General features: G+C 40.3%; 2 protein-coding genes across 2 annotated transcripts; one reads left to right on the forward strand and one right to left on the reverse strand.

The window, feature by feature from the left end:
* Positions 1 to 287: 287 nt before the first annotated feature.
* LOC114042645 (transcobalamin-1-like) lies at positions 288 to 11,344 on the forward strand. The gene is made up of 3 exons (XM_027861336.1): positions 288 to 476; positions 3,419 to 3,598; positions 11,259 to 11,344. Exons 1-3 carry the CDS (start codon positions 398 to 400, stop codon positions 11,342 to 11,344), a joined length of 345 nt encoding a protein of 114 aa, XP_027717137.1. The 5' UTR covers positions 288 to 397.
* A 9,059-nt stretch (positions 11,345 to 20,403) lies between these two features.
* LOC114042631 (olfactory receptor 5B2-like) lies at positions 20,404 to 22,352 on the reverse strand. Its single transcript, XM_027861320.1, has one exon. The coding sequence runs from the start codon at positions 21,693 to 21,695 to the stop codon at positions 20,727 to 20,729; it is 969 nt and encodes a 322-aa protein (XP_027717121.1). The 5' UTR covers positions 21,696 to 22,352; the 3' UTR covers positions 20,404 to 20,726.
* Positions 22,353 to 22,749: the final 397 nt, after the last annotated feature.

Below are 22,749 nucleotides of genomic sequence, written 5' to 3' on the forward strand. Positions count from 1 at the left end.
ACAAACTGTAGTGGAGGTAAAGTAACAGTCCCTAGAGCACAATGTCGAAAAGATCTGTAAGTGATCACTAAGCCCTTGTTCAGTGATACACTGATTGCCAGTTAACACGTGCCAGACATGAGCAGACTACAGCAACTCCCAGACTCGGGAAGTTTGGGATCCATGGCACCTCCAACAGCCCCTTTTCTGACTCATTCCTGGGCTCCTGCCTCCCCAGGGGCTGACTGGCCCAGCCACCCTGCTGGCTGTTGCTCAACGTTTGTCTGACAGAAAGGGGTGAGGCAAGATAGAGGAGGAGCATCAGCTGTGCTCTGCTCCTTGCCCAGTAAGTACCCAGACTCAGACTCCGTCATCTAACACAGGTGGAGGAGAGGAAGAGAAGACCACAGCTGGAGAGATGAGAGCATCCCAGAGGCTGTCCCTGGTGGGCTTTCTCCTCTTTTTTCTCTTCCCTGCTCACCTCTGTGAGATCTGTGGTAAGTGAATTCTGGCCCACAGTGGTACATTCCCAGAGCCCTCCTAGGGGCAGGGTGATTATGGGAAATAGGAAAGGGCGGAATCAGACCCTGCAGCTAACTCATGGGAACATCATATTCCAGACACACAGAATGATGACCTTGCTTTTTGAGAGCAGGAATTTGAGGCTGTTTCATCGAGTCTGCTCCCAGGTGTGCGTGTGTGTGTGTGTGTGTGTGTGTGTGTGTGTGTGTGTGTGTGTGTTGGGGGGAGGGGGGTGTCATTCCTTCTAGGGAACAAAATAACATAGTGGAAATAACTCTACTATGAGAAAGAAGCCATACTTATAAGCTACATGGCCTTGGGCAAGTCATAGGCTCATCAATTTAAAAGCTATTAGACACTGGAGGTCATGAAGTCCAACATCCCCGTCTCATAGATGAGGACTTTGTTCAGTAATTTCGGACTCTCCATGACCCCACTGGGGCTTTCTTGGCAGAGATCCTGGAGTGGTTTGCCATTTCGTTCTCCAGCTCATTTGACAAATGAAGAACTGAGGCAAACAGGGTAAAGTGACTTGCCCAGAGTCACACAGCTAGTCTGAGGCCGGATTTGAACTCAGGTCCTCTTGACTCCAGGGCCTGTGCTCTATCCTGGGAAAGGAGCTTGGAGGTCATGAAGTCCAATCCCCTCATTCTACAGATGAGGAACTGACTTGGCCAGATCACTCTTTGCTGTTATTCATTTCTCAGAGTTATGTTTCTAAAGGGGAAATTTTCCTAGGGAACCTTTGCCAGGTGTGGTAGAAAGAGTGCCGGCCTTGGAGGCAAACGCTGAGGTTCGTATCCTGGGTCTAAGCCTTATTAAGCTGTGTGATCTTAAAAAGGTCTTGTAACAAACTACCCTGAGCCTAACTATCCTCCTCTGTAAAATGGGAATATCCCTTCACTACCCTCCTTACAGGGTTGTGTGTGGGAGGTGCTTCACAAACCTTCTAGCCTCAGAGAGACAAGGTCTCTGGGCTAGAGAGTCATGAAGAAAGGGACAAAAATTACTAGAGAATACCTGGAGGGCAGAAGCCAAGGAATCTGATTGGACAGTGGTGACCAGGAAGCCGGGGCAAGCTCTCCACTCTAGGAAGATTGCCAAACAGGATGTTGGTGAAAAATCTCCAGCTGAGGGGTAACCACACAGTACTCCCATTGTGGGCGCAAGGGGTGGGGTCACTGGCACAGTCCCCATCCCAGCCCCACAAGACACCCTCACCTTTGGCCCTTGATCAATGTGAAGAGAAAGAGTCAGTGGAAACTAAGTCCTCCAAATGCCAGGACAGATGGGAGCTAGAGAGAAGGGATCCCTCAACCCTAACAACTCTTTAAGCTACTGTTTTATGTCTCTCCTCCTTTGACAGCCAAACTCCTGGGCAAGGTCTATACCTGCTTCCTTCTCTTCCTTTTTGCTATCTGCCTTCTGACCTCATCACTCAACTGAAACTGACAGACCAAAGTTACCAATAGCCAGATCAAGACAGTGCTCATTCTGGAGATTTGCTCCCCCCTGGGCCTATACTCCCATCACTCTTGTACACAGCTGCCTCTGCCCCCACCAGCCCTTAGGACAGAATAGGGGAATCGTCAGTCCGAGTCTGGACCCTGTTGTCACTCTCCAGAGGGGTCAGCACTAGAATCGCTGGGTGCTTTTGACCAGAACAGCGGGCTTCCCTCCCCAAAGCTGCACGCTCCCAGGGTGAAGTCTTCCACCTTCTCTTCTTCCACATCTTTCCCTCAAGAACTCTAATTTCATTCTTTCTTCCTTCATTTCTTCCATCCACTCTTGGAGTCTCTGTGGCTAGTCCATTCGTTTGGGAGAAGGAAGATGAGGCCACCACATAGGTAAAGGATTATTGTCTGCTTCCGGAACGTGGTGCTGAGGTTTCCTCAGCTCAGGGGATGTCTTCATCGCGTTGGGAGCTTTCTTCTATTTGTTCATAAGCTTCCATGCTAAGCATGGCTGGCCAAAGCCCACCCTCTTCTTGCAGATTCTTTCAAGCTTATTGCCATTCCGGTCCCTCTGTGGAGAGCCCAGGATGCTTTTGGAAGGCCGACAGCCACAGTGAGGTCTCGGAACTCTGATCCCCTTAATTGCTTCATCCTTCCTCATCTTATCTTTTACTTACTTACCTGTGAAGGTACTGCACCTCCCCAGGAAATGGAAGCTGCTTCAACACAGAGATCATTTGTTCCTTCTTGTCTTTTTTAATTCCTAGTTAGTGCCCTGCACTTAGCTGATGTTTAATAAACACTTGTTTTATTGCAATGGATTGTGATCACAGGGGATGGGGATAAAAAAATGCTGCATCTACTATATAGAAAAGAGCAAAGGAAAGCACTGATAGAGAGCTGAACTTGGAGTCAGGAAGAGCCAAGTTCAAATCTTGTCTCAGGCATTTAATTAGCTTACTAACAAACTTCTCAGATACTTACTTTTTTTATTCAGTCATTTCAGTCGTGTCTGGCTCTTCATGGCCCCATTTGGGGTTTTCTTGGCAGAGATACTGGAATGGTTTGCCATTTCCTTCTCCAGCTTACTAGTGTAACCCTGGGCAAAGGTTTCAGCCTCAGTTTCCTCAACTGTAGAATGGAGATAACAGTAGTGCCCACTTTCCAGGATTATTGTGAAGATCATTTGAAATAATGCGTGTAATGTGCTTAACAAATTTGAAAGTGCTACGTAGATGTTAGCGTTGATATTGGTGATGATGATAGACCGGAATTCTAGTTCCAGCTCTGCTGCTGACTTGCTCTGTGCCCTTAGAAGACTACTATCAGCCTCAGAGCCTCAGTTTCTCCATTTTTAAAAAAAATCTGAAGAAGGGCTAGACTAGACGGTGTCGAGCTTGGCCTCTTCCCGCCATGACCTGGGGCACATGCCTCTGATTCTCTCTTTCCTTCCCTCACCGCAGCGGCAGACAACGAACAGCAGACCAGCCTGGCTCCTCTGATGGCCACAATGATTCAGTCCAGGCAGCCCTTCTCAGAGGTAGATCCCAGCATCCTGATTGCCCTCCAGCTGGCAAGGCAACATGACCAGAAGGCCGAGACAACCTTCCTCAACCGAGTCAAACAAAACATCAGACAACGTGGTAAGAACAACTGTCTCTTCCTTTAAAAAATAAAAATGAAAAGGAGGGTCCCAGCCAAGCTGTCTAATCAGCATTGGGGGGAAATGGTCTGCTTACAGAGCAAAGCTTTAACTGGAAAGTTTTTTGGTTTTGTTTTTGATATTGGTTTTTTTTTAATGTAGTAATGATACCTCACACTTGTTGCCCATTTTATAATTTTTGAAACATTGAGAATTTTAGGATACATTTTGGTTTTCTATCACCTTCGTTTCCAAATATTTCACTTCCTACTCCCCTATCCAGAGACCCTTACCTTGCAACTAATCTTTTTTTAAGGAGGAAGGGGAGGGAAGAGGGAAAAAAACAGTTCAGTGAAATTAACCTATCCATCGAATGAGCCAGATAGTGCATGCAATGTTCTATAGTCCCATGCCCCTGCAAGGGGGGGACAAAGGAATGAGACACTCCACCACCCCATGACACAGTGGACAGAGACATGGAACACCTCTAGTTTGCTACTAAGTGGGGTCACCTTAGGCTGGAGCAGGGAGAAGCAGGGCTACAACCAAACAGAACATGTGAAGGAATACAACTGGGGTGGGGGATGGAGGAAGCTCCATATCTAAGGGGTTCCTAGTTTAATTGCAATTGTTCTTGCTAATGAATTACTAAGCTGTTTTTTCTAGCTGCCAGAGGACTGCAAGGAATGTTAGAGCTCTCTAAATTTGGTGCCTGGGCCAAAGTCCCTGCGGCTGATCTCCCAGTGAGGGCTTTACCAAGGAGTTCCCCAACTATGGCATACTTGTGAATCACTTAAAAGAGTACAAGATGGCACACCACCCTCTCCTCAAGCAACCAAGGTCTCTGCCCACAGTTCCTTTGGCTATGGGAGGCTTTCTTCAAGACTTCTCTATTCAAATATAAAATATAAATACTTCTAGAAATTAGTAGCTCACAGAATAGAAGACTGTATAAAGAGCATCACAACACCCAAGTTGTGAACCCACCTTTGCTACTGACCTTGACCAAGTCATTTCCTTTCTCTAGGCTTCGGTTTCCTCTTCTCTAATGATAATAGCAAAAATAATAATAGTTGAATTTTATATAGCATTTTAATGAGACTCACAGCTCTGGCCAAGTCATTAAACCTCTCAGTACCCCCCAAGGAACTCTGGAAAGCTAGAAGTCTCAGAGCACAGGTTGATTTTCATTGAGAAAGAGAATTTCCTCCTCAATATTCATTATAACAATGAAATCACAAATCAAGTATGATAGATAGAGAGGTAAGTAGGTAAATAGATGAGAGAGAGAGAGAGACAGAGAGGAAGGAGAGAGAAAGAAGGGGAGGGAGAGGGAGGAAAGGAAGGAGGAAAGGAGGGAGAGAGAGGGAGGGAGAGAAAGAGAGAGAGAATAGACATTATCTCCATTTTACAAATGAAGAAACCAAGGCAGACAGAGGTTAAGTGACTTGCCTAAGGTCACACAGCTAGTGAATGATAGAAGCAGGCCTTGACCATAGGTCTTCCTGATACTCAAGTCCAGCCCTCTTTCCATTATACCAAAATTCCATCTCTATGTAGGGAAAGGGTGAAGGGTTAAATAACATTTATATGGCACCTACTATATACCAGGCACTTTACAAATGTTATCTCATTTGATCCTCACAACAACCCTGGAAGGTAGATGCTGTGACTATCCCCATTTTACAGTTGGGAAACTAAGGCAGACAGAGTTTAAGTGACTTGCTCAGGGTCACACAATTAGTAAGTGTCTGAGGCTGGATTTGAAGTCATGTTTCCTGACTCCAGGCCAAGTGTTCTGTCCATTGTACCACCTAGCTGCCTCTATAAAAGGAGGGAGTTAAGCTAAGTCCTTTCTAAGACTTAGTCTGGCTTCAAAATTCTATAACCTTAGTTGAAGCCAGCTAGATTAGTTACGTAGGTGGGTTGTACAATGAAGAGAGTGCTGAACCTGGAGTTCAAATTCGGCCTAAGATATTTACTAGTTGGGTGACCTTAGCTAAATCACTGAAGCTGTCTCAGCCTGCCACCTTAGTGAGGCAGGCGTCAAAGCAGGATCTTCCTGACACCAAGGCCTATTTCTAACATTGCCGACACATGCCGCACCAGTAACAAATGAGGCCCAGGGCAGAACATTAAAAAGGAGCTCATTAAAAGAAAACGGAAAGAGCATCAGGGACAGAGGAACAAAAAAGACAATTTGCCAAGTGACAAACTCAGAAATTCTGAGTCTGAGAAGAGCAAAATTCACACAGCCAGCTTACATTTCCATAGTGCATTACAGTTTCTAAAGCTCTTTCTCCAAACAGTCCTGTAGCACTTCTTGTACATGCATATATCACATTCCATGCTACAGAGGAAGAAAATGAAGCCCAGAGGTGAGCGACCTGTCCATGGACACTCAGCTAGTAGGTGTGATGTAGGAAGTGAGTGGTAAGAACAAAAACAGTATTAGTAATGTCTGGTCCAGAATCGACAGAAGTCTCCTCATCAGCCAGTTTAATGACGCTATCAAAAAAGGACCTAGAATTTGCTGTAGGATCATAGATTTAGAGCTACAAGGACCCTTAAAGAACACTGAGTCCGATCCCCTTGTTTTACAGATGTGTAATTCTGAGGCCCAGAGGAGGAGGAGTGACTTGCCCAGAGTCACACATCTAGCAAATATCTGAGGCAGGATTGGCACCCAGATCTTCCTGACTTAAAGTCCAGTGCTATACCTCTTATGCCACCTAGATACCCCAATGACCTGTTCTCACAGAAGCCGTGCTGTCTCTTTGCATTCAACACCGATGTTTCTAGATATCCACGAAACATCTTTTATATAACGCATTTTAGAACTTCACCAAGAATTGGAAGCCATGCTTGCAGGCGTTAGCTTGTAAAATATTCTTCTCCCAGGACAACATTTGCCCTTACGAAATTCTCTCTCATTCTCCATGACTACAGGAAAGCAAATGGTATCTTATTCTTCAAAATCTAGAAAATAAGAGCCTATAGATGAGAGGCCAGTGAGCCTGACTTTGGTTCTTGGAGAAATTCTAAATCCACTAGGACATCTGCCTGTCTCCAGAAATTTGTCCAACAATTATTCCCAATATTTTATTTTCATTCTCTCCTTTTCCACTTCCTCCTTCTCTATCATCTAAAATAATGCCCTGACATTCATATATTTTGAAAATTGATCTTCTTTAAGAAAATGCACCTCCAATGCAATTGCCTATTATTCCTAAAGCACAGATCTCCTTTGTCATTATAATGTTCCAGGATCTTCACCTTCACTGGATTAGCATTGCTTCCAAAGTATGTGTGTGTGTGTGTGTGTGTGTGTGTGTGTGTGTGTTTGGCATTCCAAGCCCTTTGCCATTGCTCTCTAATTTATCTTTCCAGATGGATTCTCCATTTGTCCACTCATGTATTCTACATTCCAGGCACACTGATCTTATGGATTTTGCTACCCAGATCTCCCATCTTTAACCTGTGTGTCTTTGTGCAAGCTGTTCCCCCATGCCTCAAATGTTCTATTTCCTTGATATTTGCTTTGAAATCACATGTGGCCTCAGGGCTGCAGGTTGCCCACCCCTGATTCTAGTGTAATCCTTTCTTTTTTAAAATAAAGGAACTGAGGCACAGACAGGCTAAGAGAGTTGCCTAAGGTCTAATGGCAGAATCAGGGTTTGAACCACAGCATTCTAATTCCAAATTCTTTACTCCTTAAGGAAGTCTAGTCTTGTGGAAAGGCTAGTGGGTTCTGAGTTAGGAAAACTTGGTTATAGCCCTGCTACCACCATTAACTTACTCTGTTACTTTGGGCAAGCACCTCTCTCACCTTCTCAGTCCTACTCACTTCAGCAGGAAAATTGGATATTTGCTAAGTTCTCTGAATCAGTCCTATGGTCTACTGTCTCTCAGGTGGTTTGTTTGTGCATTTGCAGAGAACAGCACAATGCTAGAAAGGATAAAGTAAATGATATGAAGTCAAGAAGAACTGAGTTCAAGCCATTTCCCAGATATTTATGATCTATATGAGTCTGCAATGCACTCAGTCTCTCTCTACAAATCTACAAAACTTTGATGTATAATAGCCCCTATCTCACAAAGGTTGTCGTAAAGATCAAATGAATTTTTTTTAACTGTAAATTATTTTGCCAACCTTGGAGTGCTAAATAATTACTATCCCTTATAATCATCTGTTTGACTAGCCATGGGGGGAAAAATGATGTCTCTAAACTACCCCCATTTTGAAGACAAGGATATTCTTTTACTTTTATGTGGCATGGACATTGTAGATCTGAGTATGGTCTGTCACTAGAGTTCTGATATCCAAGTCTTCCCTGGTGACAAGACTCCAAGTAGGAGAATTGACACAGCATCTTCACAAAAATGTCTTCAGTTAGAAGCCTAATACAGAAAAGAAATAAGAAGTGTTGTAGGAGAAAATTTTCCCACTGTCTAAAATCTTGGAAAGCCTCTGCACATGTTGGAAAAAGTCTCTAACTTATCTCCTCATACTGTGTTGTAATAGGTGAGACAATTTTGACAGCAATTAACTTAGGGTGATTTCTGATCAAACAAAGTGGCACTGCAGAAATGATAAAGTCTTCATTTCACTTTTCCTTTGAAATGAAGATTAAAAGAAACAATATTTGTTTTCCGCATTTGGATCTTTAAAATATAACCTCTTAAAGGCTCATAGACCATTTGTCTCCTGTGAACCAGAGCAGTTAGAATGCTTCCCCTTTTATCCAGAAACCAGGAGGCAGTTTGCTTTTTCTGTCTTTCAATATTTGATCCTGTGATCAACAATTTTTAGAAATTTAAGGAACCTTGATGTTTTCTCAAAACTTCAGGATTCCATTGATGATAATTTTTGAAATTTTTTTAATATTAAAACCTGTGATTTCAACTACATACAAATCTCTCCTTTTGTTTTGAATTCATATGTGACCTGATTTGTAAATCTGAGTAAGGTATAATATTAGAATGGTAATATAGGAAATCTACCTGGGTTTTTCAGGATGGGTTAAAAAATTCCAAAGGGATAGGAGTGGAAGAGCACCTTCACTTACCCATCTTCAGTTTGAAGTCTTGTTCAGGGAAAAGAGAATGGGTCCCACTAGAGAAACTCCTCTCCAGTTCATGGAGTTTAAAGATCAGAGCACTTCATCAAAATGAATTATCCTCAACCATCACTTTTGAATGGATTTTGTGCAAGCAAAGTCACTAGTCCTAACTAGTGGCATTGAGAGAAATGTTTTCAGGCAGACAAAAGAATAATGGTCAGCCTCTTGACTACACTTTTGTTTCATTGAAATTAATCCAAATGAAGACATAATAAAGTCTCCATATCAAGAGAATTGAGAACGGACCATTGAAGACATGAGAATATAGGTCCTTATCAGGGGCAATTACTCCTCTGAGAACACCCACACTTATTCAAGCAGTTGAATTCAGAAGATGTAATTAGTTCTCTAGTGTATAAGGATACAGTTTTGATTTCTGAAGGGTATTCCGTTGTTGTTGTCAAAACTTTTCTATGGAGAATAGAGCACAAAAGTTGCACTCAGGAGAGTCAAGAAGTGAAAGACATGAGCCTCCTTAGGCAGCAACCTGTTGTCTTCAGCAGACAGACAAGAGAAACACATTGAGGGGAACAGACAAGTCATGTGGGGTTACTGGGGCTTTCAAAAATACAACTAGATATCATTGAAGTTTTTGAAAAGAAATGTCTCTGCATACTTTCCTGTAATCACCAACCAAAGAAGATGGGCCTGAGTCAATTAGAAGATTAAAGAATAGACCAGCTTCTTTTTCCAGCCCACTATATATCTCAAAGTCATTTTCATAATGCAGCCAATGAACCTTTAGAGACATTCTTTGCCCCTCTTTATAGTATACTTGAACAAAGTGAGTATAACGATGGATTGCTCCTAAAGCAAATATCTCCTCACTCCGGCAATTCAGCCTGTATTCTAAAGAAAATGAAGTATCATAATTCATTCTAGTATGAATCTCTAAATTTGGCTCTTCTAACTCTAACTCTTTCTCAAGAGCTAAGAGGAAACATTCAACTTCAGAACCTTTGGTTCCAGAGCTGTTAATGACTTCATCAGCCATATTTTTTGATCCATCCTTGAACAAGAATTTTCTCTTCAAGTTTCCTGACAATTTAGGTTCTGCCTGAAGTGTTCCAGTGAGGGAGAACCTAGGTCTTGCTGAGGCAAAACATGGGACATTTAGAGTGCTCTTTTTAATATTTGCCTCCCAATTAGCCTATATAAATCTCTAGAATGGGGCATCAAAGAGCTACTCTAGTCAAAGGTGTCAGCTCTGCCATACTTAGTGGGAAGATGCTTGCTCCATGTTGCTCCTGCTTCCCAACTCCTACTACTTTGAATGTTGCCACCTAACAGAAGGAACAATCATAAATACTTCAAATTAAGTGACCTGACAATTGGCTTACATATCTTGTTCTCCTAAATACCTTGTTTCTTTCCAATACTGAATCTCAACCATAGTCCAGATTAGAACAGCAGTTCCCAAAATGTGGTCTGGGGACTCATGGGGTCCCTGAGAAAGTTTCAAGGAGTCCACAAAATTTAAATATTTTTATTATTACAATAAGCATTTAACATAAAAAAAATCAACAAATACAACCTATATCTACTAAAGCTCTTGGGAGTTCAAATCATTTTTTGCCATTTCCTTCTATATTTTATTTTATTTTTTAATAAATTTATTTTGATTTATCAACAATCACTTCCATAAGCTTTTGAGTTTTAAATTTTTCTCCCCCTCCCTCCCCACCTCCCTCTCTAAGAAAGCATGTAATCTCATATAGGCTATACATATACATTCCAATTAAACATATTTTCACAATAGTGATGTCATAAGGAAGAATTTGAATCAATAGGAGGAACCACCAGAAAGAGGAAACAAAACACAACAGAAGAAAAATAGCAAATAGCATGCTTCTATCTGCATTCAAACTCCATTTTGAGGCCTCTGAAAATGACTTAGATCCTTGTATTGCTGAGAAGAGTTAAGTCTATCAATATTAGTACCTAACTGATTATGTTATTAACTTTTTGAGTCAAATCTCATGAGAGTAAGGTTCAAACAATGCTCATCTTCCTCCCTTCTTTCCCTCTGCTATAACAGGTTTCTGTGCCTTTTCCTGTAATGTAATTTACCCTTGTCTGCCTCCTCCCTTCCTTTTCTCTTAGTACATTTTCTTAGTTAGATCAGATCAATCCACTTACTTGGATCCATTTAACCCACTTGATGAGATTGTTTTTTATCATTACATCAAAGTAAACTTATACCCACCCCCTTTATGTATACCCATTTAACATAATGTAATAACAATATAGTTCTCAAGGTTTGCAAGCGTCATCTTCTCTCGTAGGGATGGAAACAGTTTGCCCTTGTTAATAGCATGTTGTTTCCTTCTGTCCCATTTACCTTTTCATGTCTCTCTTGAGTCTTCTATTTGAAAATCAAATTTTCTGTTGAGCTCTGGTCTTTCTGGAAGGTATGTAAGCTTCCCCACACCCTTTTCTTGCTCTGCAGTTAAGGACACTCTCCAAGCATGAAGGCTTAGAGGTACTTTCCAGGCAGACAGTTACACAGCTGTCTCCCACTCAGCCTGATGCTCTCAGGCTCTCAGTCTGCTGAGTCGGTTCGAGGCCATGGACCTGGGTACACCTTCCGCAGCATAGAGCAGATGAACGGATACCCTATCTGAAAGTGTATGCCCAATTCTCTCAATTCTCTCGGTGACAGGAAATTGAGGAAAACTGCAGTTGCTTTTCATTCCCTGAGGTTTACTTACAACCTTCCCTATACGCACCTGAATCTCTTTCATGGAGGTTACAGGGAAAAGTTAGAATAGCTAACAATATCTTCTGGAGGTTTTGTGATTGATCATTAAGGAGTTTTAAAACTCCTCTTTACAACCCTGGTCACTCTTTTCTCCCACTCCCTTCCCTTGAGTCAAGAGGGTATCTATTAATCCCTCTCATAGGAGAAGAGAGTTTCACACTTTACCCCTCACCTTTGATTTTACCCTCCCCCACCTGGGAAAGGAAGGAGGTGGGAGATGCAGCAGCTACAGCTTGGGCCACTCTGGCAATTGTCTTGGGCTCTAGGGCAACCTTTTTCTGGAGGCATTACCCAGGTTCAGCACATCCTGCTCAAGGTAAAGAAGCTAGCCTCTGAACTTGGGTAAGCATGCACTTTTTAAAGTTGTAGTTTTAACTGTTAATAATGAGATGCTGATTCTCTGTATAAGATAATTTGGAAATAATTTAACAAAATTGAAGTCACCAGATTGAGAAAGGATTTGTTTCGAGTTTCAAATTGGTGAATTTTTTGTATCAGTTATGTCAAGCAACTTGCTTGTGATTGTTTTAATGTGTAAACCAGCGAAAAAGCTTTTATGGGTTATGCATGGTTTACTGAGAATTTGCATGTGTATAGAAATCTCTAATGATTTGCTTTTTCACATCAGGACAAATTTAAGTTTGAGACGTAAATCCTGGAAAAGTTTTTCCTAAGCTGTGATCAGTGCAACTTTCTGTTTGAGGTAAAAGCTCATAGGATTTTATTTTGAGTTGCTGATGGATCATAATCCATCGATAATCAATCCACCATCTGAGAGAAACTCCACAAGCTACTCAGAGAATGTGATACTGGTGGGAAGTCAGCATTGGGAAAAGCTGAGAGGACAATTTTAGCCTCACTCTAAGATGGGATCCTCCTGGCTCAGTTTCCCCATTATGTTCCTTTATAAGGGAAAGTTACCCACCTGGCTATCCCTGAGTCTGGCTATGAGGTGGATTTGATACTGCATGGTTGGAAAACTGAATTATCCTAATCCAAACAGAGCTAAGAATGTGTTATCCTGTCATTGTGGCCCCGCAGTCTTTTTTGTCAGATTTGTGTCTTCCAACTACAGGCCATTCACCTACAGTTGATTGCAAACATCAGATACTAGCCAACGCCACTCCAGAAATTGTTTTGTTATATTATTTAAATTTGTTTGGAAGGGTTTATGGGAGACTCAGCTGAGTCTGTGGCTTTTCTCCACCATCTTGCCTCCACCTCTTTAAGGCTTGTTTTCAAAGAACATTTGTCATGGTCCATGATGATTTCGAAGGCTTGTAATGAGAATGCCTAGTGAAACTGCTTTCCAAGCAGTCTGATGATTTGGTTTCAAAAACATAAAAGTTCTAAACATCTTCATAATATAATGTCAAAATTTTCATACCTACATTTTCCCAATAACAGAAGGAAACAAGGTAGCTACTCTGGGACATTGGACAGAATGAAAAGAAAAGAATGCACTTCTGTGTGACCATCCATTGAGAATCAATTTCATTCAAATGGAGAAACTTTGTGGTAATTTGGAAACAGTTTGAAAAGTTGAAAAAACTGAAAGAAAAAACTCACACTCATCAGCAGCTATTCAAGAGTTTTGTATAATATTTTTGCACATGCCCTCAGATTACTATACACATGGTCCTGACAGTTTCAAATTGCTGCAGATACAAGCCTAAAATGCCAGTGTCTCCCATGTTATGCGATCCACCTTGAAAGTGTCCTTGTATTCCTTCTTCTGACCTCCATTCAGCACTTGCCTTGTGTCAGTTCTCCATAAAATAGTCTTTTAGGAAAAAAAGATGTTTGACATTCAAACAACCTGGACAGCTCATTGGAGTTGCACTCTGCAATAGAATTTGAACACTTAGCAATTTAGTTTGAGTAAGTACCAAGTCCAGCACCTTATCCTGCCAAGTGATCTTCAGAACCTTCCTAAGAAAATTCAAATGGGAGCAATTCAGTCTGTAGCATGGTGCTAGTATAATGTCCAAGTTTGAGAGGTACATACCATAACATCAGCACAACAGTTTAGAAGGCCTTCAATCTGGTAGACATTCTAATATCTCTTCTCTCTCAAACTTTCATTTGGAGACTCCCAAACACTAAGATAGCTCTGGCAAAGTGTGCATCAACCTCATCATCTACATGTACATGCCAAGAAAGTATACTGCCAAAGTAAGAAAACTTATGCATAGTAATCAGTATTTCTCCATTTTCTGTAACCAATGGTTCCACATATGGATGATGTGATGCTGTCTAGTGGAAACCAATGTTTTCTTGGTGTTAATTGTTAGGCCAAAATTAGCATAAGCAGGAGAGATTCAATCCATACTTTGTTGCATCTCAGCATCAGAAGCTGCATTGAGTACACAATACATCATGCAGCAACCTCCCTCCACTTTACTCTTGGCTTTGTAGATTTTCATGTTAAATAATTTATCATCAGTGAGGTAGCTGACCCTGATGACCTTTTAGTCTTCATTGAATGTGTCTAACAACATTGTTGAAAGCTAAAAAGCATCAGAGCAAGCACACAGAGCTAGTGAAGCCCCACTTTACTCTATTGGAGATTTGGAAAAAAAAGAACATCATTCATCATCTAGAACCTATGGAAGCATCCCACTATGAAACTGACATACAACCAGGCAAAAGTTGACAAACTTTTCCACAAGTCATTATGACCAACAGTATCAAAGGTCTTGGTGAGATTAATGGATGTTTTGTATAGACCCCTGTTCTGCTCCTGGCATTTTCCCTGGAGTTGTAGGTAAGCAAACACCATATTGACCATTAACTCATTTAATCATGAGGACAAGCCTTTGAGATAAGTCCATAGGTGTTGTTATGCACATTTTCTGGAGGAGGAAGCAGGGACTCAGAGATGAGGCAACTTACTTGGGGGAAAAAGTTAGTAGATTTCAGAGTTAAAGTCAAGAAGCATTTATTAATCACTTACTGTATGACAGGCATTGTGCTAACTGTTGGTGATATAAAAAAGGCAAAACCAAGGTCTCTGCCTTGTAGAAGCTCACATACTAATTGAGAGATAAGCAAATCACTATGTGCATACAAACTACATAGAGTATCAATGGGAGGAAATCTCAAAGGCAAGGGCTTTTTTGTTCTTTTAATTTTTAATTCATCAAATAAAACAAGCATTTCCATAACAAGGTATAATTTTAAAAAGATGATTGCTCATGATACTGCAAATCCACTATTTAAAATGTGCTATTCCTTTTAAATATACAACAAAGTTATTGTCTAAATTTGTTTTCCTTTTTTTCTTCTCTCTCCACCCTCAGACATGGCCATGATTAGACACACTCATATATGTATTTATATGTAAAATTTTTATATTTATATTCATCAGTTTTCTCTGGATGCAATATTGTTATTACTATATACAATATTGTCCTGGTCTTGTTCATTTCATTCTTCATTACTTTGTGTAAATCTTTTCATGCTTTTCTAAGATCATTGAGCTCATCATGTCTTATAGCATGGTAGCATTCCATCACAATTCTATACCACAACTTGTCCAGGCAAAGTTTTTATCCAGATCTTTCTGACTCCAGGTCCATTCCTTTTCCCACTCTGCCCTACTGCTCTCTATGTGAACTCCTTCGGCTTACATTACACTTCCCAGAACCTACCTGGCTTGTGGACAGAAGTGGATCTACAGCAAAGGAGAGAGTTGGCCAAGCACCTTCACATAAGAATCTTGGGTGTGCAGTCCCAACCTTAGTGTGTACTAGTACTTATTATGTACTTTTCAAGAAACTCTTCCCTAGTCCGTCCTGCTAGCTATGCCAAAGGCCTTGAATCAGGAGAGATTATCCATGGTCATTGCTGCTGCAAGGATGGAGGCAGAGTTAGTGACCTTCCTGCTCAGTCTCAGGATGAGCAATGGAAAGCAGATGAATGAGGGAGTGACTCCAAGGACTGCTGTCTCCAGGTTGTTCCCATGTCAATGAGCCCTAGGAGTGAAATACTTGGAAGTCAATAGTCAAAGTCCTAAATTAAGCAGGATTCTTATGCAAACCTTGGAGCATAGCAGCTCTTAAGAGTCTCTTTTCCCTTGGAGACAACTGGCTGCTCCACAGTCGCCACATACAAAACATGCCATTAAACTCTACTCTGAGCATGGGGACCAAACTGGAGTCCTCCAAGAGACCATTTTCCTGGCTGTATTCCTTTGATTAGCTACCTCATTGTTAGGAGGAATAGAAAGAGCACTTGACATAGTAGTCAATGCCTAGTTTCTGGTCATGGCTTTTCCTCATTGTGAGGCCTCAAGAAAGACACTGAACTTTTCCAAGTTTTAGTCTATTCACCTGTAATATAAAGATAATAATTCCTGTTCTGTCTATCTTGAAGCAATGTTGTAAGGATAGATGTGTCCTTAGACATGAAAGATGTAGTATGGTGTAGGGAAAAGATTATTGGACTTCAGAGAGAAGATACAGGGTTGCAGTTCTTGCTCTGCCACTTTTTATTTTTTTCTTAATTTTAATGAATAAATTTTGTATTAATGTATTTTTATTTATCAACAATCACTTCCATAAGCTTTTGAGTTTTAAATTTTTCTCTCCCTCCTTTCCCACTTCCCTCCACAACACAGCATGCAATCTGATATAAGCTGTAAATATATATTCCTATTAAACATATTTTCATATTAGTGATGTTGTAAGGAAGAATTAGTACCAATAGGAGGAACCACCAGAAAGAGAAAACAATACAAAACAGAAGAAAAATAGCAAATAGTTTGTTTGCTATGCATTCAAACTCCATAGTTCTTTCTTTGGATGTGGATAGCATCATGAGACCTTTGGAGATGTCTTGGATCTTTGCATTGCTGAGAAGAGCTATGTCTATCAACGTTAGTCATCATACAACATGGCTGTTACTGTGTTCAAAGTTCTTCTGGTTCTGCTCACTCAAGTCAGCATCAGTCCATACAAGTCTTTGCAGGTTTTTCTGTAGTCTTCCTGCTCATCATTTCTTAGAGCACAAAAGTATTCCATTACATTCATATACCACAACTTGCTCAGCCATTCCCCAATTGATGGGCATCCTCTCAATATCCAAATGTTGGCCACCACAAAAAGAGCTGCTACAAATATTTTTGTACATGTGGATCCTCTTCCCATTTGTATGATCTCTTTGGGATACAGTCCTAGAAATGGTATTCCTGGATCATAGGGTATGCACAGTTTTATAGCCCTTTGGGCATAGTTCCAAAATGGTTGGATCATTTCATAACTCCACCAACAATGCATTAATGATCCAATTTTCCCACATCTTCTCCAACATTTATCATTTTCCTGTTTTGTCATGTTGGCCAGTCCAACAGGTGTGATGTGGTACCTCAGAGTTGTTTTGATTTGCATTTCTCTAATCAATAGTGATTTAGAGCATTTGTTCATATGACTATATGTGGCTTTAATTTCTTCATCTGAGAACTGTCTGTTCATATCCTTCGAACATTTATCAATTAGGGAATGGCTTGTATTGTTATAAATTTGACTTAATTCTCTATGTATTTGAGAAATGAGGCCCTTATCAGAGAGTCTGGTTGTAAAAATTCTTTCCAAATTTTCTACCTTCTTTCTAATTGTAGTTGCATTGGCTTTTTTGTGCAAAAGCTTTTCAATTTAATGTAATTAAAATTATCCATTTTGCATTTCATAATGTTCTTTATGTCCTGTTTGGTCATGAATTCTTCTCTTCTCCATAAATCTGATAGGCAAACTATTCCTTGTTCTCCCAGTTTGCTTATAGTATCAGCCTTTATATCTAAATCATGAATCCATTTTGACTTTATTTTGGTATTTGGTGTGAGATTTTGATCTATGCCTTGTTTCTGCCATATTCTTTTCCAGTTTTCCCAGCAGTTTTTGTCAAATAGTGAGTTCTTATCCCAGAAGCTGGGGTCAAATAATGTCAAATAAGAGATTACTATAGTGATTGACTACTGTGGCTTGCATAGCTAACTTATTTCACTGATCCATCACTCTATTTCTTAGCCAGTATCAAGTAATTTTGAAGATTGCTGCTTTATAATACAATTTAAGATCTGGAATGTATGCCCCTTTTTAGTAGCTACCAGGATAAATGCAAAGGTGTCAGTCTTATCACATTTTCTGATAACTCACATCTAAGAAGGTTAGCTATCATTAGAATACTGTATTTTTTCATGCTTTGCAGTCCTTGTTCATGATGGCATGTGAGGATTTACATGGACAAAGCAAAAGGTACTTGTCTAATATGTTCTGATAGGGTTACAGGTATCTGGAAGTAGTGAAATTATGTGAACACCAGACTAGGCACCAAAGGTCCAGAGAGAAAACTTGGGTTTTTTGAGGGGTTGGAGGTGGGAAATCTCATCATAAGTGACTTTTACAGGGTCACACAGCTAGGAAGTGCCTGAGGCAGCTGGATTTTAATTCAGGTCCTCCTAGTCCAGGGATGGTACTCTATCCACTGTGCCACCTACGTGGCCCTCCAGTGGAAATTCATGAGAGGGATAGAGCAAGGGAATCACAGAATCTTAGAGTCAGAGAGCTCTCAGAAGTCATCAAATCTAATCCATGCCTGAAAAGAATATTCTTTAAATCACACCCAAAAAAAGAATAACCCATCTGAAAACCTACACTGAAGAATTATTCAAGGCAGGTTGCCAATTGTGAAGTGTTCCATTTGTTAGGAAAGCTTTTCCTTGCTTCAACTCAAAATGTGCCTCTGAACATTCCAGCCATTACTTCCTGTTTTGCCTTCCAGAGCTCAGCAGAATGTTCCTAATCTCTCTCCCATGAGACACATCTTCAAAATACTTCACCCAGGCACACTGAAATATTCATTCACCAAAACAAGCACACTCATTTCTTTAATTGTTCCTTATTTTGAATCATCTCCAGTAAACTCATCTTTATATGCTCCAGGTATCAATATCCTTCCAAAAATGTGACCACCATGACTGAAGAAAATACTCAGGTGGACTCTGAAGGGAGGCAGCTAGATGCTACAGTGGATTAAGCATTGGTCCTGGAGTCAGGAAGATCTGAGTTCAAATTCAGTCTCACACCTTAACAAATCACATAGCAGTGGGCAATTCATTTAACCTCTATATGCATTTGTGCCTCATCTGTACAATGGGAACACAATGGAAAAGAAAATGGTGAATTACTTTGGTACTTTGCCAAAAAAAGAGAAAAAAACCTTGCAAATACTGAACATAGGCTTGCATAGAGTTGGGAACATCTGGCCAACAACAAAAACTCTGAAAAGAGTAGACGATAGCAGTACCATCACCTCCCTCATTTGGGACAGATTATTTCTCAAAGTGGTCATATATGGCATTAGCATTTTTGCTTCCAAGTATACCACTGACTGATATTATACTGGTACCCCACTAATAACCACTGTATTTTTACAGATGAACCTTCCTTATAGTGACCTAGTATCAATTGATTTCAGACCTACCCCCCAAATTCAAATCAAAATGGAAAATGGATAGTGACAAAGTATGGAGAGAAATACCAAAGACATATTACATAGCTGGACCTCAGTTACTTCCTTGTGAAATCTATGCTTGCTTTCCACTTGAAGTCCAACTGTAAGCCATTTCAAAGTCCTTCACTACCCACTGAGACTTCTGTGCTCACATGGAGCATTTGTAATCCTGGATAACGACCTACAAAAATGATTGCTCTCTGCCTTTTTGTTATCTTATTACCCTTGAATAGAGTTATTCCTCAAAAATCAACGTAGATTCTTGGAGTATAGCTTGTTCCTAAGTTTTTCCCAGTGTGGTCAAGATGGGTCTCTAGCTCTTATAAAATGATTCAGGTTTTTTATATTTTAGCCAGTCTTTATTTCATCCCACAGAAAAATCAAAACATATGAAAAGTAAAACAAAACAAAACCTCACAGGAGCCCCTATTCAAACACAGAAACATATAAGGCAGCAAAAGAACCTATTAGCTAGAATGGACTTGATGTTGAAGATGGCATCAGGATATTACATTGAAATTACAATGAAATATGTGTCTCACAAAGGATCAAAGATCTTTCCAGGCCTTTAGGACCATCCTATAGTTTATGTTCCTTCCTAAAGGTAATCATAATGTAGTGGTGTTCTGGAGCCAGCTCCAAATGGATCACAAAGAGATAATTGCATGTTAAGTATGAGCACCTGGACAGTAGAGAGAAAGAAAAGCTAGAAATCAAGACTTTATTTATTGTTCTGTTTATAATCTAGATTTTGGAAAATGATGGAGAAAATAATAGCTTAAAAATAGGTTTAAGGGGCAGCTAAGTGGCGCAGTGGATAGAGCACCAGCCCTGAAGTCAGGAGGACCTGAGTTCAAATCCAGCCTCAGACTAAACACTTGACACTTACTAGCTATGTGACCCTGGTCATGTCACTTAAACCCAGTTGCTTAAAAAGAAAAAAAAAGGTTTAAAATAAAGGTCACATATATATTATTTTTTTTTTCAGGAGAACTGCTTCTTAAGCATTTGCCAGCTCATCTCTGCTTTAGAGGCTGCTGTATAAGCAATGCCAATAACATTAAAGACAAATCTTCCAAGCAATTCAGTGGCTTTGATCCTGAAGTAATACACTGTTTAAAATTGTGTAACTGATCATCTTCCTTCCAGGAAAATCACTACAATTGCTGTCTTGAACTTAAATGTATGTGTGTGACTACACACATCTAAGTGGCACCATGGATGGACCACTGGGCTTGGAATCAAGAGGAGTCACCTTCAAGAATACAAATAGAGCCTCAGACACTTACTGGCTATTTGATGCTGGGAAAGTCGCTTAACCCTGTTTGCCTCAGCTGTCTTATTTGTGAAATGAGTTGGAGAAGGAAATGGGAAACCACTCCAGTATCTGGGCCAAGAAAACTTCAAAATGGGATCACAAAGAGTCAGACATGACTGAACAACAACAAAAAAAAGATGATATGCACATATTATTAATTCCACACAATAATCTTTTAAGAGACAAGATACTATTAAGATCCTTTAAATAGGAGGAAACTGATATTGGGACTTGGTAGGTCTATACAGCATAAAAGTGTATAAGACAATATAAATTCAAGTCTCTCCTACCTCCAAAGCTATGACACTTTCTACTACATTTGTTAACTTTGAAAAAGTTTGGATTATATACTTCTCTGTGCATAAGAAAAATAACCTGATTTCGGGGCTAGTTCCTAGAGTTGGGAAGGGGAGGATTAGATTTTCTCTGTAAGGAAAAATATATCAAATTGAAGTCGTCGTCCCCTCACAACTTTCCTAAAAGCATTCTGGACATCTTTGTTCCTAAGACTATAGACCACAGGGTTCAACATGGGAATGACCATAGTGTAGAACACTGACACTATTTTGTCTGTGTCCATGGAATGGCTTGAACTGGGTTGCAAGTACATGAAGAAGATTGTCCCATAGAATATGGACACTGCTGTGAGATGGGAAGCACAGGTAGAGAATGCCTTCTGGCGGCCTTCAGTAGAATGGATCTTCAGGATGGTGACGAAGATTAACAAGTAAGAGGTAAAGATGACAAGAAATGGGAAAAGGGTATTTACTGACCCTAAGATAAAGAGTATTAACTCAGTGATGTGAGTGTCAGAGCAAGAGAGAACTAGGAGAGGGGGAACATCACAGAAAAAGTGATGGACTATGTTGGACCTACAGAAGGAAAGGCTAAACATGCTTCCTATGACTATGGAGGAGGCCAGAAAGCCACAGATGTAAGCACCACTGGCCAGATGTGCACATACTGTAGATGTCATTGTGGTAGTATAATATAGAGGTTTACAAATAGCAGCATGGCGATCATAGGCCATGGAGGCTAAGAGGAAACTTTCAGTAGTAACAAAAAACCCAAAGAAGAAAAACTGTGTAGCACATCCACTATAGGATATAACCTTGTTCTCTGTGAGAAGTCCAGACATCACCTTAGGAGTAATAGCTGAGGAGTAGCCAAAATCCACCAGAGAGAGGTTACTGAGGAAAAAGTACATGGGTGTGTGGAGGCAGGATTCACTGGAGATTAGAGCTACTATCCCCAGGTTCCCTACCAGGGTGATGAGGTAGATGAGGGTGAACATTATGAAGAGAGGGACCTGAAGCTCTGGAACATCTGTTAATCCTGTAAGGATGAACTCATTCACTTCAGATCTGTTCTCCATGGATGTCATTTGAAAGTGATGCCATTAACCTGCAACAATAGAAAAACCATCAGAAAAATCCCCTCTGCATGATGAATGACTCTAAGACATAAAACATGGTTAGAGAAACATCTTCTGTGGGAGTTAGAAATAGCAATTAAGGGGAAAAGAACATCTAGGTAGTTGTCAAAGAAGTTATTCTAGGTCCTCAAAAACCACTCATCCATTTTCTCATAGAAAGAGAGAGTCACTCATGTATTACTGCTCACTTTGTGTAATCTACTACAAATTTAATCATCACCAAAGTGACATTTTGCACATCAGGAAAGGGAAATGCCTTATTCTCTGGCAAAAGTCAGCATAAGAGGAGGTATTACTATTGGCCAAGTTTGGGGAACTATATCTTTGCTTATGAATATGTTTCACTCTGATAACAAAGAGAAGAAACAAGAAAAACAAAGAAGGTAGAATTAAATAAGAGGAAAGTTAAAAAACAGTGAGAAGGGAGAATAGGTTCAAAAAACTTGACTAAGTGTTCATTGGGATCTTGCTTACTCCTGTAATCATTGCAACTTTAAGGTTTATGTGATAGACTGAAGTCACCAGTTCCTGAGTAGGAACAGTTGCCAATGCACACCAGTTGTACAGTTGTGAGAATCATCTCTCCAAAAGACCACTGGTGGCTTACTTAACAATAAATGTATGTCTTCTAAATTTGTTTTCTTCCCACAGCCTGTCCTTTTTCCAATTCTCCACCACTACCACTGTAGAAACAGAAGGTGGCCACAAACAGGGTTATTTGTTTTTTCATTCACTATATGATTTTTTGGGTCCCACAGAAATCAACAGTTTTTCAGTTAGTCGGTTTCAAGTTTGAGCTAAAATCTCTCCCACAGGAAGGAATTATGCCTCGCAGGCAAGATGAGTTACAATCTCTAATACATGAAAACAAATCTTGATGCCAAGGTACAATTTAGACTTGAGGGATGGGGCTGATAACTTGAATATGGTTCTGGAAATTTTTTTTCTCTTATTTGAATGAAATAGGATAAGTTACAAGAGGTTATTATAATATTTTTAAACT

This window comes from Vombatus ursinus, unplaced genomic scaffold, assembly GCF_900497805.2.
Source record: "Vombatus ursinus unplaced genomic scaffold, bare-nosed wombat genome assembly UNPS02014662.1, whole genome shotgun sequence".
Classification (NCBI taxonomy): Eukaryota; Metazoa; Chordata; class Mammalia; order Diprotodontia; family Vombatidae; genus Vombatus; species Vombatus ursinus.